The sequence below is a fragment of the Antennarius striatus genome, chromosome 22, assembly GCF_040054535.1.
Source record: "Antennarius striatus isolate MH-2024 chromosome 22, ASM4005453v1, whole genome shotgun sequence".
Classification (NCBI taxonomy): domain Eukaryota; kingdom Metazoa; phylum Chordata; class Actinopteri; order Lophiiformes; family Antennariidae; genus Antennarius; species Antennarius striatus.
Window position 1 is genome coordinate 4,920,935 of NC_090797.1, and position 15,657 is coordinate 4,936,591.

At 42.1% G+C, this 15,657-nt stretch overlaps 1 protein-coding gene across 2 annotated transcripts in view; it reads right to left on the reverse strand.

The window, feature by feature from the left end:
- Positions 1–9,050: 9,050 nt before the first annotated feature.
- The window catches only part of chchd3a (coiled-coil-helix-coiled-coil-helix domain containing 3a), a 55,683-nt gene continuing 49,076 nt past the window's right edge, over positions 9,051–15,657 (reverse strand). For both annotated transcript variants that reach the window (XM_068306826.1, XM_068306824.1), the window contains 2 exons: positions 12,762–12,897; positions 9,051–9,705 (listed from right to left, as the gene is read on the reverse strand). In XM_068306826.1, the coding sequence (XP_068162927.1) occupies positions 9,682–9,705; positions 12,762–12,897 (160 nt within the window). In that variant the 3' untranslated portion in view covers positions 9,051–9,681. The remainder of the gene's footprint in view (positions 9,706–12,761; positions 12,898–15,657) is intronic.

The following is a 15,657-nucleotide window of genomic DNA, read 5'->3' on the forward strand; positions in this document are numbered from 1 at the left end:
AACAGATTCTGAAGCAGCCACATCCCTTCAGAGACACAAAAAACAAGTTATTCTATTTGGGCACAGATGTGACTTTAAGATAGGTTTGAACCATCCATCCACCCCGGCCACCTCCCATATCAGAACTTTCTACCCTTTGCACTTCTTACGTAGATGGCTTATAGTATCCTACATATAACCATCAGTTTGAGGGACAACCCACCATATTTAGTCAAAACTGGTTGTAATGGTTAAAAATACCACATTCCTAGTCAATAGCGCAATTCGAAGCTATTCTTATTCTAAATAAATAATTACATTGGATGAAAACAGAGGATTACCTTGGACCGTGATGGCAAGAAAAAAACAAAACATGGGGTTGAAGTGGCAGGGGGATTTATGAGGAATGCAAAAAAAAGTCCATTCAGGAACCCCCCCCCTCTCTGAGGACAGTTGATTAATGGTTTTCATTAAAGCCCAACAACGCCTTTTCTTTTTTTTTCCTCGGAGCAAAAAAAATGTTTATTACCCCAAAGCACACGTCATTAGTATAAAGTTCTAGTATCTTAAAGAGAGAAATTCAACTAATGATGCTGAACATGAGAAATAAGGGATTGTATCTGTGCCTGTGCTACAGAAAATTCTGGGGTGTCTTTAGATGCAATTAACCCGTAAGTGCTACACCATCAGCAGCGTCTCCTATAGCAAGGAAACCTTATGCCTCTGCCTGAAAGTGTGTGTGTGTGTGTGTGTGTGTGTGTGTGTGTGTGTGTGTGTGTGTGTGTGTGTGTGTGTGTGTGTGTGTGTGTGTGTGTGTGTGTGTGTGTGTGTGTGTGTGTGTGTGTGTGTGTGTGTTACAAATAAAAATCACATTTTGTTCATGAAATTCAGTCAAAAGGGTTTTGCTTACACAAGCAGAGAAACACTGTTTAATGTTTGTGGACCTGTTCCCATTACCTCCACTGCCACTTAAAGAGAATGAGCTCACCACATTGATAAGATATTACACATATCCCTTCAGGCTGTCCACACACACACACATGAAAACACACAGTCCTGCAGGGGTTTAACGCGTAAAAAAGCTGATAAGCCAATGTCATTCACACAAAACGTTAACACAGCACCATGTCTGCTTCATCAAAATCAATAACGGCCCCAGGGTGGGTGCTGCGGCCATGTGTAAAGAACAACAGCACAACACCGACAGCCATGTTAATGAACTCCAGAAAAAGGTCAAGGCTAAACAAAAGAATCCCTTATAAATATTAAGTGTGATTAAAATGGGCAGTACTAATTAAGCCATCACGCTCCGGCCCGTGGAACGGCCTTTGATTAGTCCCCACTCTGAACGCCTTGATTCCTAACGTTGGTGTACAGAAAAAAAATTTTTTTGAATGTTATACTTATTTTTGATGCAAAAGAGTTGGAAAACAATGCTGAAAGTAAACATTTGTGCTATTAGAAACGTGCTCCATGTATTTGGATACCGCGTGGGAAAGGTCACACTTTAAAATACGGATAAAATAGCTTTGCACGGCGAGCTCAGATTCTATTTAACATCATATTAACAAATAACTGCTCTGTGGACACCACAGGGAGCAGCGGTTGGCTGAATCACCTCACAGCACGAAGGTTCACACATCGGATCTGGGTCGCTGACCCCCACTGGGTGGGGCCTTGTATCCCTTTATTTATTCTACAAATTCAAAGTCATGCAGGTCAGGTAAAGTGGAACATGGTGATCGTGGTGACATGCTTCTCTAAAATATAAGAGAGTTATAAGAGCAAAATAAAAAATCAATGCATTTCACAATGGAATTAAGTATATATTTTATGATAATATAATGTAATATTCACATAAATATAGCACACAAGCTTAAAGCCAAAATACAACAATACTGTACTCCTAATCACACTGATGCAGTGTTGACTATGTGTCCCTTGGATTGTATGTAGGTGTGTGTGTGTGTGTGTTTCCATCACTGATGATGACGTCATGATGTCACCCCTCACAATATGACCCTGTAACACACATCAAATGGAGATAATTATGTTGGATGGTGTCTGCATTGCAAACGCCTCGAGGCTCTTCTATGCAACTGATGGGGACAATGACGGCTCACACACAAAGAATGGTTTACTGTGTGTGTGTGTGTGTGTGTGTGTGTATGTGTGTGTGATAATGTGCTATATCTCATGTTTTCCCCAGACACCTTTGCTTGCTATCTCAGTACCCGTGTGTTATAAATATATCATGCATGTGGAGGTTATAATTATATAATAATATACATGATAAGTAAGAGTGTGGAACTCTGTGTTCACCTTGTGTTTGCATTTGTGTGGGAAGGTGTGTGTGTTTGCCTTCATCTGCAGCTGCATGCGTATACATCGGCCTACTAAAGCACCTCGACTCATATTAAAAAAGGCTGTGATAAAGTACATTCCAGTGTGGGCATGAGTGGGTCTCAGAAGGGACAATATCAGTATGAGCACAATGTGTATAAATAGGCAACACTCACCTAAGTGTACTGGGCTTGTGGGCAAAATTAACAACAGGAATGCTCCAGGCACCGGCTGCACACCATGTCGCAGGCGAGGACAATTTGTAATTTAAATCCTCTTTTGAAGGATGAAAAAACATTTTTATTTTTTTTTGCGGTTGTGGGGATTAGTCTAAACGGACCTCTTGCAGGTCATGGATGGATGGGCTTATGCAAGGCAATGTAACAGGTTTAGTAACCACTGGTTTGAAGAATAGTCACACACTTCTCTAACATGTAGGGAGCATCTAATGTTCACGTTTGACTAATTTATTTCTTGCACATCTTGCTTTGTTGTTGTTTTTTATACTAAAAGTTTGACTCCAATGCATCTCCAAGAAGTTTGGCAGCATGGTCTCCCTCGCAGAAGTGGTTGCTAGAACTACAATCAGGTCACTGATTCTTGTCATGAGCGGCATATGAAGACCAAGTTGGTGGACGCCAGCAGCAAAGGAAGTCATTGAGGTGAGGAGCGATGCCTTTCGGGTTTATGTGAGGAGATCAGACACCTGAAAGGAACTCGGATTTGTCTTTTTCTTTTTTTAGCTTCAGTTTTAGTTGTGTAAGATTTGCTGCAGCATTTTGAGTTGTGTCACTCTGAGACACTCTGAGACACATTCTAAACCTGCACTCTGCTATTTGTCTTACATTAGAACTAAAGTTTGCAAAGCTTATATTGTGCCTTCGGGAAATTATTTCCCCTCATGCAGAGAAAATATCATCAACCAGCTAGGTAAGATGAATTATGGCAAATGGACTGTGTGCCTCTCTGAAAGTTCCAACATAAAATGAAATATAAGCGATTGCAGGGCTGTGTAAATTGATTATATTTCATTATAGTGACTTTTCTATTTTTCTGTTGGTTGAGATTAAAATCTATCACAATATCACAGCACTTTTTTAGCAGCAGATTCCCCCCCCCCCCCTGCCACCCTCATGTATGAAAAACACACACGGAACAAAAACTGTCAACTTTTGGTGAACTCTTGGAGGGAATGGTTTGATTGCGTTAAGTTTGTGGATGTAGTTTGTGTTTCCGTGGACCTCAAGGTCATCCTCCTTGTGCTGTGGACCTACCGTTTTCTCAGTGCAGCGTCTCAGGGCCTCATTACTGCTCACTTTACCTCTGCAGCGTAGACGCCAAGCTCTCACCTGCTCACACAAACAGTCATGAATCACATTCATGTCACATCTTTTCAACAGGCTTCATGGTATTGCTTAATCCAATTTTTTTCTTTCAATTTTATATATAAAGTGCACCCTCACGCTTTCGCGCATCAACACTCGCGACTTCACCTCATCGTGGATTTTTGATACCGTACGCGCATTCTATTGGCTGACAGCATCCGGAAGTACGCTACGTTCCGTGAGTCTCGGACTTCTGCGAGACACAAAAGTGTTTTAAACAGTCGATAAGAGTGTGGGAAAAGGTAATACAGATAGAAGGTGGTTTAAAATCAGTATGGGGAGGGTCCACAGACGTTTAAATTAAATAATAAGATAGTTTGTCGCTTTATAGCGGAATTCGTTAATTGCGTGTGATTCCTGGAACGCATTAAAAAAAATAGCCACTTATCTATGCAGCTTTTACACATCATTAAAAAACATAACTAAAAAAGTGTGAATGTTGCTCTTCAAAACTGGAACCAGATTTAAGTCCTCATCTTTCATCCTAAAACCAGCAGTACCATCATTATCCTCTCCTGGTGTGTTCTCTGTTCACTTTCTATTTAAAGTAAAATGAAGAATCTACGTAATCATTGATTTCATGAATATTCATTTCTTCCATTTTTTTTCTGTCATTAAGTGTTGCATTGTTTGAACAACCTGCTGCTGTGTGATCACGTCAATCCTCAGGCTGTGGTACCCACACTACCTTAAAGCTGTGCCAACGTTCATTAAAGCTCACTAACGTTCAGGTTCCCTGGTTTGAAAATGATGTGTTCACCAAAAATATGACAGCATTCAAAGGATGGATTCTTTGAGATGCCTTCATGCACAACACTGACTTTATATAAAAAAGTTAAAATCGGTCTAATAGATTGGCATGCCAAAATTTCTTGGCACTTTTGTGGATATATTGCAAAAATTAGTACTTATTGGCACTTAATAGATTCCAGTGATTCATTTCCAGGTGGGAACGCCTACCGTCACAGCTGTCTGGATGGTTAAAAAAAAGGCAGCAGAGCCTGGTGTCAAATTACAGCAGAAACAGTAAATAAAAAAACCTAAAATGAATTCCTTTCCTTTAACAGCACATAACTGTTTGTATTTTGAGTAATGATGTACATAAAAACGGTGGAAATAAAGGAATTTTACTGCCCCTGAGGGTTAGTACTGCTGCTGCAAAACACAGTTAAACTACTAGTTTTAATTTAACAGCTGACAGTGTGACAGTATTGTAATCAGTAAAGGTTGTTACAGCAGCAGTGATTTTTTTTTTGTGGTGTTGTAGTTTGCCAAAGTTAAGAGACGGACGTTCTAACATCAGGCCAAAAAAAATTCCTTAGATTTTATCTTCATCGAGATGGAGGCGAGCTGCTTACAGGTATGATCTCCGAGGAAAGCCAAGCCGCTGCTGGCTGTATATTCATGTTTAGTCTCCAAATTATCCAGCTACCGCTTAAAGAATTCATCCTTTTCAATTCCAAGGTAGATAACTCGTTCTGCATTGAATTGGCTCCTACTCAACAACCACTTAAGTTTCACTCACTCAAATGAAACTTCCTGTGGCACCAGGCAGCTCTATTTGTGAAAAGAAATGTCTGTATGACAAAAACTTTAGTCTTGGTAAAAAAAAAATAAAGAAAGAAAGGAAAGTAGAGCCAATAACTCACCTCGCCTGCAGCAGAAATTCTAGTTGGAATGAAACAGCCTTTTATGGTGCCAATCAGACAGACAACAGTACCAACTCAGAGAAAATAAGAGAAAAGGTAGAGCCTAAAACAAAAAAAGTGGAAATAAATAACAGAAAGAGAAAATAGCAGAGGGGAGTGCGAACAAGAGAGTTCTATAAATTGTAGCCCAGCGCGGGGCTGCAGGGAGGGTGAGTAGCCTGATGAATAGAGCCATCAGCCTAAGCAGAGGCTACAGAGCAGCCTGCCATCTGCCTGCCCATTACTAGAATGGAGTACATGACAGTCTTCTCTCAACTGCAGGCCCCCACCGGCATTGCTGGAGAACATTTCTATATGGGAGTGAATGTATGTGAAGTCAAAACAGACGAGGCGTCCCCCACCTAGACGGGAACCATAAGCACATTTTGGAAGCGTCTTCTGTTGTTAATTTGTGTTGGAGAATACATTTGTTGAGCGTTTTTGTATCTATTTGAAGCATATTGTCAAACTCTCGGCGTGTGTGCACGGGAGGGCGGCCCCCCCGGAGAAGAGCCACAGCGGCGTGGCAGACGCTTCACACCTCATTGGCAAGCAAGGAGAACCAATCACCACCAACAGATCCTCCCCTCAGGCTGCCAGACCGATTCCTCTGCATCCTTGATGAGATGGAGGGAGAAAGAACGTGGGCAAGAAAGTAAGAAATAGAGCAGAGGAGGGGCTGAGGCGGAATAAAAGAACAAAAAAAAAAGGAGGCGAAAGGAAAACACAAGGATTGAGAATATGATACACACACCTGTAGGCCAGCTTGTGTGAATCACAGCTCATTCTATCAAGTGTGTTTCAGGAGACTTGAAAAGACCATAACTCTACATACCACCTTTGACTGGGGCAGAGAAATAGGTTTTTTCATTCATTCAGGGGACCTAGAGTATAGAAATATAATCAACAACAAAACAACAACAACAACAAAAATCAAATGAAATAATTCACAGCATGGCAAGATGCTGGCAACTTTATTTTCAGTTCTAAAAATGAGTAAATAGAAAAGCCTGAAGGACTTCAAATTCTAGCTTTGTGAAACTACCAATTATTTCATTCTGGAAGAAGTTGACCTTTTAGCAAACCTACCCAGAGGAAAACTTTAGTTTGATTAAGCAATGCTTATTTATTCACATAGATATACAATAAAATACACAAATCAGAGGATAGAATACCAAATTATTCTATTCAGTCATAGAGTCAAAGCACAGACATTGTTCTTATTGGCACTTATAATAGATTCCAATGATTCATTTCCAGGTGAGCACACAGCGGAGCGTGGTATCAAATTACAGCAGAAAAACAGTAAATAAATAACCTCAAAAGAATTCATTTCCCTTAATAGCACAGAAGTTTGTATTTTTTTCCAATTATGCACACAAAAATGGGGGAAATAAAAGAATTTTACTCCCCTTGAGGGTTAGTTCTGCTGCTGCTGAAAAAGGCGGTTAAACCACTAGTTTTTAATGCAGTTTAACAGCTCAGACATACTGTGACAATATTGTAATCAGTAAAGGAAAATTGTCTGTTGTTTGTGCAAAGTCTTGTGGTGCACAGCAAGTAAGGAGGAAGAGACAAACAGTAGACCCACCTTTGTCCGGCTGGCTGCAGCCACGGAGACGGACACAGACTGGACCCTGATAATTGAGTCTTCTGGGTTCAAACACACACTTTCCAATTTCCTCCCTCCACTGCTGGTGACTGTAACTTTCCCAACATTTCCTCACACCGTGAACACAGTGTGTCCTGGCATCAGCCGAATGTGTCAGTTCTGTCACTAACGGCAGCACAGACCTGTCATCCACGAGCGACGGCGGCTACAAACTTCCATTGTCTTCTTAAGAGTCCCTTAAAATACTGTGATCAGAGGTCACACAGGACTGATGAGTAGACATCCTGGAATGAAAACTCTTTCACATTTAATTTAGTTTTTCTTTTTTTTAGTCATCCAAAAGAAATGAAATTTAATTTAATTCACCATCAAATGATGTATAATACCAGTTATTATTTTTTTCCTCTCAGCCATCATCTAATCAACCATGCAGCTGACAAAAATGGAAAAAATAAAAAGTGTGCTTTACTTAATACATTTAATGACAAGTTAGAATACTAAGTAGACCGTTAAAGCAGGCCATGAGGTGTTATAATGTATTTTAAGCACAACCACTGAACATCTATGTTATAACTGGTAAGGAAAATCCATAAATCACCATGTAAATTCAGTGTCTTATGGATGCTGTACAGGTTTGATAAATGTCGATATAGTCCATCAGAAAAACATTCAGCAGTAGTCATGAAGCTTTATAACCCACTATGTATATCATCATTTGTCATTATAGCTGAGGTGTTATTTTTTCCATCGTTTATTTAACAAAATCCCTTCCAGTAATATCTAATTTCTTCCATTAAGGGTGCCGCCAGGTAGTGTGTTTATAATTGCACCAAATGAATTTTTAATTTTTGAACGCCTTACACTTTTCCCGCTTATTGGTTTTCCCTGGAAATTCTAGGATTTCAAGATGCAGAAGGCTTCTTTGAATCTCTGAATAGAAACTCCCTTTTAACGTCATTGCGCACTTTTCAAGGTTGCAGATCTCATGATTTCTAATCATTTCTTAATTATATGTGGGGGGAGCAGAATACAGAATGCAGACGGAATACACCTTTAAATAACCCGTCTTGACTCAGAGGTTCTGGGCCACATAGAGGAGTCAAAGAGGATGAAATGAGGGGAATGAAATGAGCTTCGTCTGCCCTGTGGAGGAACACCTGCCACGAGCTCCACAGCCATTAGCCCCAACATTCAGAAAACCCCTTCCACACACACACACACACAGGCGCCGTATAATAGAAATCAACCCCTAACCCCTTTGTGACTCCAAATGTCAAAAAGCGAAAGGACAGCTGACTGACAGACGGGGGGAGGGGGGATTAGTCACAATGAATCACATGGTTGCAAGCACACACACACACACACACACACACACACACACACACACACACACACACACTCCTCTATGGTAACCTGCTTCTACACTAAACCCAGACAGAGTCCCTCTGACATTCCACACACTCCTACTGCATGGAGATCGTAAGGATGGCTGCAACGTTATCCCACCCACACACAAACAGTTTATCTGTCTATCTCTCTATCTATCCAACTCAACCCGACCCAAAGCGGAGAAGACGGCGCAGAGAAGCTGTCTCCTCTAAGACATTAGTCTGGGAGGCTGAGAAGGAAAAGAGGTAAACTCCAGAAAGGAAGAGAAGATGATGAAAAAGAAATAAGTGAGAAAAAGAAGGCCTGATGGGGAGGGCTGGGGATTCACACGCCAGAGATATAGAAGAAGAGAATGTTACTCCTCCGTGCTTCGGCTCTCCCTCTCTTGGGCTTAATCACTCCATTTGGCAAACTGTCATTGTGACAACACGAGGGGCCGCATATCCATCAGATGTATGATGCTTACTATAATTAGCACACACACACACACACACACACACACACACACACACACACACACACACACACACACACACACACACACACACACACACACACACACACACACACACACACACACACCCATAAACAAACGGGACAAATAGAACTTAATATTTCTGAAAAAAAAAAAAAGAGTTCAACAACGGTTCTGCATCATTTCGTCTTTTTATTTCCTCGGATCAGGCGCAGTCACGAGTGCTGGTCTGGATGAGAAATGTGCACATTTGTTACATTAAGATAACACACTGACATTAACAGATGCAAAGAAGAACAATATACACACACGTGAATATGTGAACATTATAATGAATTTGGGGGAAGGGAAACAATGATTTGAGGAATTTATGGACAACAGAATAGGACCTGAATTTTATTAATAAAAATAGACTTTTATTTTCTGGAATGAGGCGTGAGGGTGAAAGGTGAAGGTGGGCAGTGGAAGAGATGGCATGATTTTTTTAAAAATATTTTATTTGCCTTTTTCCCGGTTTGTTTTTGCCATCCGTCAAGTGGGACACACTCAGCGTCCCGTCACGCCCACTCACAGCAGAGAGAGACGAAAGGTAAGAGAAGTGCGGAAAGGTGTCTCTTCATGTCTCGGGATGCTGCATGCGTTGCCTCCATTCCGGTTAGGTTCGGGTCTCCACAGGGTTTTGAGGGTTCGTGTTTCGGTGCCGACTCACTCCTCAATTCTTCTGATCGGATCTGTCTGCCAGTTAGTCGATGATAAGAAATCCTACACGCCATAAACTCATCATTGCTTCCTCTTTTCTTTCTTTCGCCTTTAACCCCCGGTCCTTAACTTGGTCTGCGGATAGAAACCAGAGGTGGAGACGAAGAGAAGTGCGTTTAGAGGAAGAGGAAGCAAATGAAAAGCAAATAGAGGAGGAACATATTATGTCACGCCGGAGAGACAAAACGGTGAGAGGGAAGCCTGAGAGTCCAATAAAGCAAAAGAGGATGGAGTGAGCTGGACCTGAGGGCAGTGGATTCTGTGTAAGCGATAAGTGCAACCACAAATCCCCAACACAGCCTGTCAATAACCGTTTGAACCGGCCCTATCGAAGCCAGTGCCGTTGGATGAAAACTGCCTGAGAGGAAAAGAACGGGAAGAAAGAAAAGCAAAGTAAAAGGATAGAAACACATTCTTCCACTCTGACCTAATACTTTCATTTCATTTCTGATAGAGGTGTTTGTTTTCATGTATCACCGATCCGACACGATCGCTGACATTTATTTATAGTCGACCAAGAAGTCGATGAAACTCTAAAACCCTTAAAGGACGATTTCACTTCATAAGGCTGCTTTTGACTTATAGTTCTGGACACGTATTCCAGTAATGATGATACTGTATCTACCAGAAAACTTCTGAAATATGGGAACATGGTAACATCAAAGAGCTGATCTGACATGGCGACAAGTATTAGTGATTCTGTAGGGGTTTTTTTTAAACACTGAGGTTGGTATTTAAGCTGCAATCAAGTTTGGGTTTTTATCATCTCTAGATGCATCAACACGACTTTTTCCTTCTTGGTTTTGAAATATCCATATCGAAGATGATACATTATTTTAGTCCAGTTACTCCCGTTTTTCAGTCGTTGCAAACCAAACCTTTCACTGACACCAAGAGACGGATCTCTCCCTGCTTTTTGGGAATAAAAAGGGAGATGGAAGGGTCCGTCTAAAAAAATGAAGTGGCGAAGGAAAAGATAGGGAGCAAACGGCAGTCATGCGGCAAGAATATGGAATGACGAGGCGAGCAGTGGATAGAGAGATCGTCTGCGTGATAAACTCTTTTTCATAGAGGGGGAGAGAAAGCGACTTTATCTGCCCTTCGACTGCCTCTTTCTCACAGTTTGCTATCTGGACCTGTTAAGCGGTGAATGCATTGGGAATGAGACTAGGTGTGGTGGATGGAGGGAGTGAAGGAGAGGCGGTGGTAGTGGCAGTGGCGGTGGGGCATGGAGGTCACAAAAGCAAGCGAAAGTGGGTCTAAATGTTATCGTATCTACGGTGATAAGAACGCTAATTATCGATGACAAAGGCCGGCTCTGTCTTGGCTGATTCCAGCTGAGAGGTCAATATTATAAAACTGAGATTTGGATGGGGGCTTTGGTTTTCTATCCCCTATGAGATGCCATCTTGGACATTCCTATCTATACCTACGGTACAGCAGTTTTAAAGTGGAATCTAAGATTTAAAGGGGCAAGAGGAAGAAGGAGAAAGAGATTTTGCTTCCTTTAAAATAGAAGGAAAAAAAACCCCCGTCTGAGCCGTGCTATCAAATGACTTTGACAGAAAGGGCAAGGAGATAGGAGACGGCCCTTTTTTAAGAGGGTTCGTTTGGATCTCCTGACCTGCAGAGGTCAAAGTCACGTCCTTTGACATTTGATGTCGGCGTAGCTTCCTGCGCTCTGACGATAAAGCAATGTAAACATCCTAATCATGAAGCTGCATCAGCTCGTATCCATCCCCCACCTGCCCCACCCCATTTTGTCAGCTGTGTAATTGTGTAATTCTGCATATTATTCCTTTAAAGCCTTATCATAGACCTTTCTTTTTTTTTTTGCACCTAATGACTTTAAAAAGCGACTCTTAGACAGATAAGCGCAGACGAAGAGGAGTGTGTTGTGATCGCCGTGGGCCGATAAACACAAGCGGATTACCATATCGTCTCAGGCTTGCTCACAAACAATTTACAATATCATAACATCATCCAGACGGCGAACGCACCCTTGCTGAATCCTGACGAGGCTACAGGTAGCTTTGTTAAACACACATGCACACATGCATGCCATGAATAATACATTGTACAATTTACGTGATGCACAGCTTAGAAATTTACCCGGATGCAACTTTAAAATCTAATACCAAATACACATGAGAGCGAGCAGGAAACGCAAAAATTCAGCTTCCTTCATTTCTGGCTAAACAAGTAAATTGTAAGTAAAGGGGGGGAAAAAAAATATATATATATATATATATATATATATATATATATATATATATATATATATATATATATATATATATATATATAATAGAGAGGCTCCACGAATGTAAATTGAGGCCTGTTGGTGCTGTTGATTGTTACATGTTGCAAAGTGTGTGTGTGTGTGTGTGTGTGTGTGTGAGAGAGAGAGGAGGAATTAAGTTAATATCGGTCAGAGTGACATCACTATTACCGTACGGCGAGTGACCGCGGGAGCACGAGGGCGAAAAAACATTTGCACTCCAAAGAGGTATCCAACTAGCAATGGCTAGTCTGCTGGTCTTATTACATTAAAACACACAGATCCAGCTGGGGGGTAGGGGTGGGGGTGGAGGAGGAAGAGGTGGGACGACGCCTGTGTCAGCAGGTATTATGGAAATAGACTGTAGGGTAACTGGCCATTTAGTGGGAGCTTTATTCAGGCGCCAGCAGGCCAGTGGAAATTTTATTCTCTCGTCTAAAAGCAAGGAGCCGGCGCATGTAAATGGATGCCTGTGTTACGTGTGGGTGTAATGTGTGTGTTATACTAATTTGTTTAGACATTTCTAGAGGGGTATCTCGCTCTACAGTGGCTATCACACACACTTATGAAAAGATACGCTGACGCATGTCGGGGCTACTTCAGTTCACCTGAAAGCAACACTCCTGGGGGTAGAAAGCAATGCGACTTGACTCATCTATCCATGAGGGTGCATGCAGATGTTTGTTCCTTTCAGAAAGGACAAAAGAAACTGAATTCAAAGTTAAAGGGTACATTTTTACATATTTTATGCAGCTACATACGCATACGTCATGTGTCTTTAAGCAAATTATGCTGAAATGAGATATAAAAGGAGGTAAAAGAAGCGCAGATCATTTCAGTAAAGACCCACCTGTTTGGCGTTGTTGACACACTGTAGGTAAAGAGCTGCAATGTTGGAGCAGTTAAGGGTTTTTCCCACATTCTCCTTGTAGCAGGCGAGGATTTGGCCCTGCAGGTCTGCACACACAGGATACATCTCATACCGCCTGGAGGGGTGAGAGGGGAGGGAAAGAGAAATCCTGTGAAAATGTGAAGGAAATGTGGTGCAAGAAAGAGGGGAAAAAGAGAGGATGGAGTGTGAGGGATGAGTGTTAGGGGAGATGGATAAAAGTGTAAAAAAAAAAAAGAAGAAGAAGAGGGAGGGAGCTGAGTGATGAATGTGTGACATAAAGGTGAGGGGAAAAATCAGTAAAAAATGACCTCTTTTTTTTTTAAAGTATGCAATTGATTGTCAATCTTTTTCCCCATAAGAGCACATGCATTGTTAGATTCCAACAAATTACATTGTGGTTGACAGACTGTGTACACCCCTCGCAAGAATCAACACGACCGTATCCGTGCTCGGAAAGGCCAAAGGTTGCCGCAACCTGCTGCGATAATCGAGCTGATACGTGCAAAATATCGAAAGAGACGCAAGAGGGTTTTTTCAATAAAAAAGGACAACAGGGAGCGTCAGAGAAAGCTTCCAATGGCAGCTCCAGCCAAGGAAGGTGAGATCCATCATTGCTGTGGGACTTAATGGAACAGAAGCTAACTCTGCAGATCGATGTGTAGCGTGGAGAACGTAATGAAAGACCATTGGCTTAATCTAGAAAGGCAATAAGGTTTACTTGTTATAACATTGTGTTGATAATGATGATGAGGATAAAATTACCTGCACCCCTAAGTACACCTTCCTGTTAAATTACCCCTGGTTCTGATCGTATCACCATTAAAATGTTTTAGAAAGAGCTCACGGAAGAGAGTATTGATCACTCCACTGGGCCCTAGTGAATCCATCCCTCCATCCATCCCTCCATCCATCCATCCGTCGATGCAGGCGGGCTCAACTGTGAGTGTCAACCATTAACAGACTGGATAGCTGTCACCTTGGACCACTCCGAATAGCAAATTCCATCTTTTAGCTTCCAAAGAGGAGATTGTTGTTGCAGACTGTGGATGCTAACATGTCTGGTTATAGGATAAGCATCACTAGCTTTGCAAGCTCAAGACTGTCCTTGAGGTGTGCTCCACTTTAAGTGCTGTTGTCTTAGCTGCTATGCTCCAGATGCTAGCGCTCCTAATGGTAGCTGCTACACTAAACTTCAGTGCATTTAAATGAAGCTCTTATGTTGGACCAGTTGGATCCTTAATCCAGTCTATGGATTGTGGAGTAACACCAGCCTTGGTGTCCTGCCCACTGTTAACTGCTTTTGTCTCTCTTCACACACTCCATAAAAACCTATAATGACACACACATGCACATGCTAGGGCTATTATGCTAATGGCGGTGTCATCGTTTTGTTCACACCAGTGCTCAGAACACTCCATCTGCCTCACTAAACGCCCCGCAAGCGTGTGAAAGATTCTGCCCGTCAGCAACTCTGCTGATCTCAAAGGAATATTGGGGGTGAAGGCGAGCCCCTGTAGTCAGAATCAGATGTTTGATTTGCCCCCTGGAGTGAAAAATTACCCCCACACCCCCTCCCCATTGGACATAAAGCACAGGATTGGTCGCATGGGTCATTACCCAGGGTGAAATGCAGCAGGGAAGCCGGTGCAGAGGAGATGTGTACATATGTGTACCGTCACGTGGTCATATTTGCTGGGGAGGCCAGATAAATCTATAGTCCTTGTAAACGCGGGTCAGTGACAACATGAGAGGTACTCAGGTGCCTTTAGCAGCTTCCACACAAGTGTGATTAATCAATACACTTTATCGTTCATCGTCCGTTACTGATCTCAGGGGGGAGAAATACTCCAAAACAAGACGGAAACAGTTTTGGAGAGTCCCAGTCTTGCCCCAAAAATTAGCTGACAATTAGATATCGCCGTCATATCCGAAGCAACAATCGGTTAGTTTAAAATGAGACTAGAAGTGGACTGTTTTCTTGGTCTTTTTTTTTTTTTTTTTTTCGCCGTTCTGATTTTTGTAAGGTTTGATGATGCATCGTGTTAATTAGCGAGCTTTACAGGTGCTGGAAGGATAATTTTATCACATTTCAACAGAGCCAGGTTGGCTGTTTTCCCCCTGTTCCCAGCCTTTTTTTTGCTTAGCTAAGCTCACCGATGGCCTGTTGCAACTTTTATATTTACCGTGCAAACACAAGAGTAAAAAAAAAAAAAAAAAATCCATCTTCTCATCTAAGCTTAACTTGAAACAGCGAATAAGCAATTTTGAAGATGTGGCGCTATTCTAACCTCGACTTCCATCGTTCTCTGGCTGATTCCACGGCAGGCCGTACCTGCTTTTAGCACGGACCGGAATGTTTGTGCCGTCGATTCGTTCTGCATTTGGGGATCCGCTGGGGAGAAATTCAGTCGTTTGCTGGGAGGCATGACAAGACATTGCTCTGCGTCAGGGTATTGAGCAATGACAGCAGCGGTAGAAGAAATCCCTCCCATCCAATTCCTATGGATCGTGGCGCTCATTTATTATGCCACCTGGGTATGTTCGGGGATGAGGGGAGACACACACACACACACTAATTACTTTCTTAAGCATTCTCGTTAATGCCAGGTGCATCCTGCTGATACAAACCACAGTGTTTATCACCAGTAATGGCCTCCGAGAGAGGGAAAGGAGGACAGAGGGAGGAGGGCGAGGGGAGGATGGAAATTAACAGCGTTTCTTGATGAGGAACTAGACAGTGGGACTAATATTTCCGGTGACTCTCTGGTTTTTCTCTGCGGAGAAAAAGGCCGAAACGATAGCCGAGTTTATCACGGAGACAATAACACTGTCGCACACTGTGGTGGAATGCCGC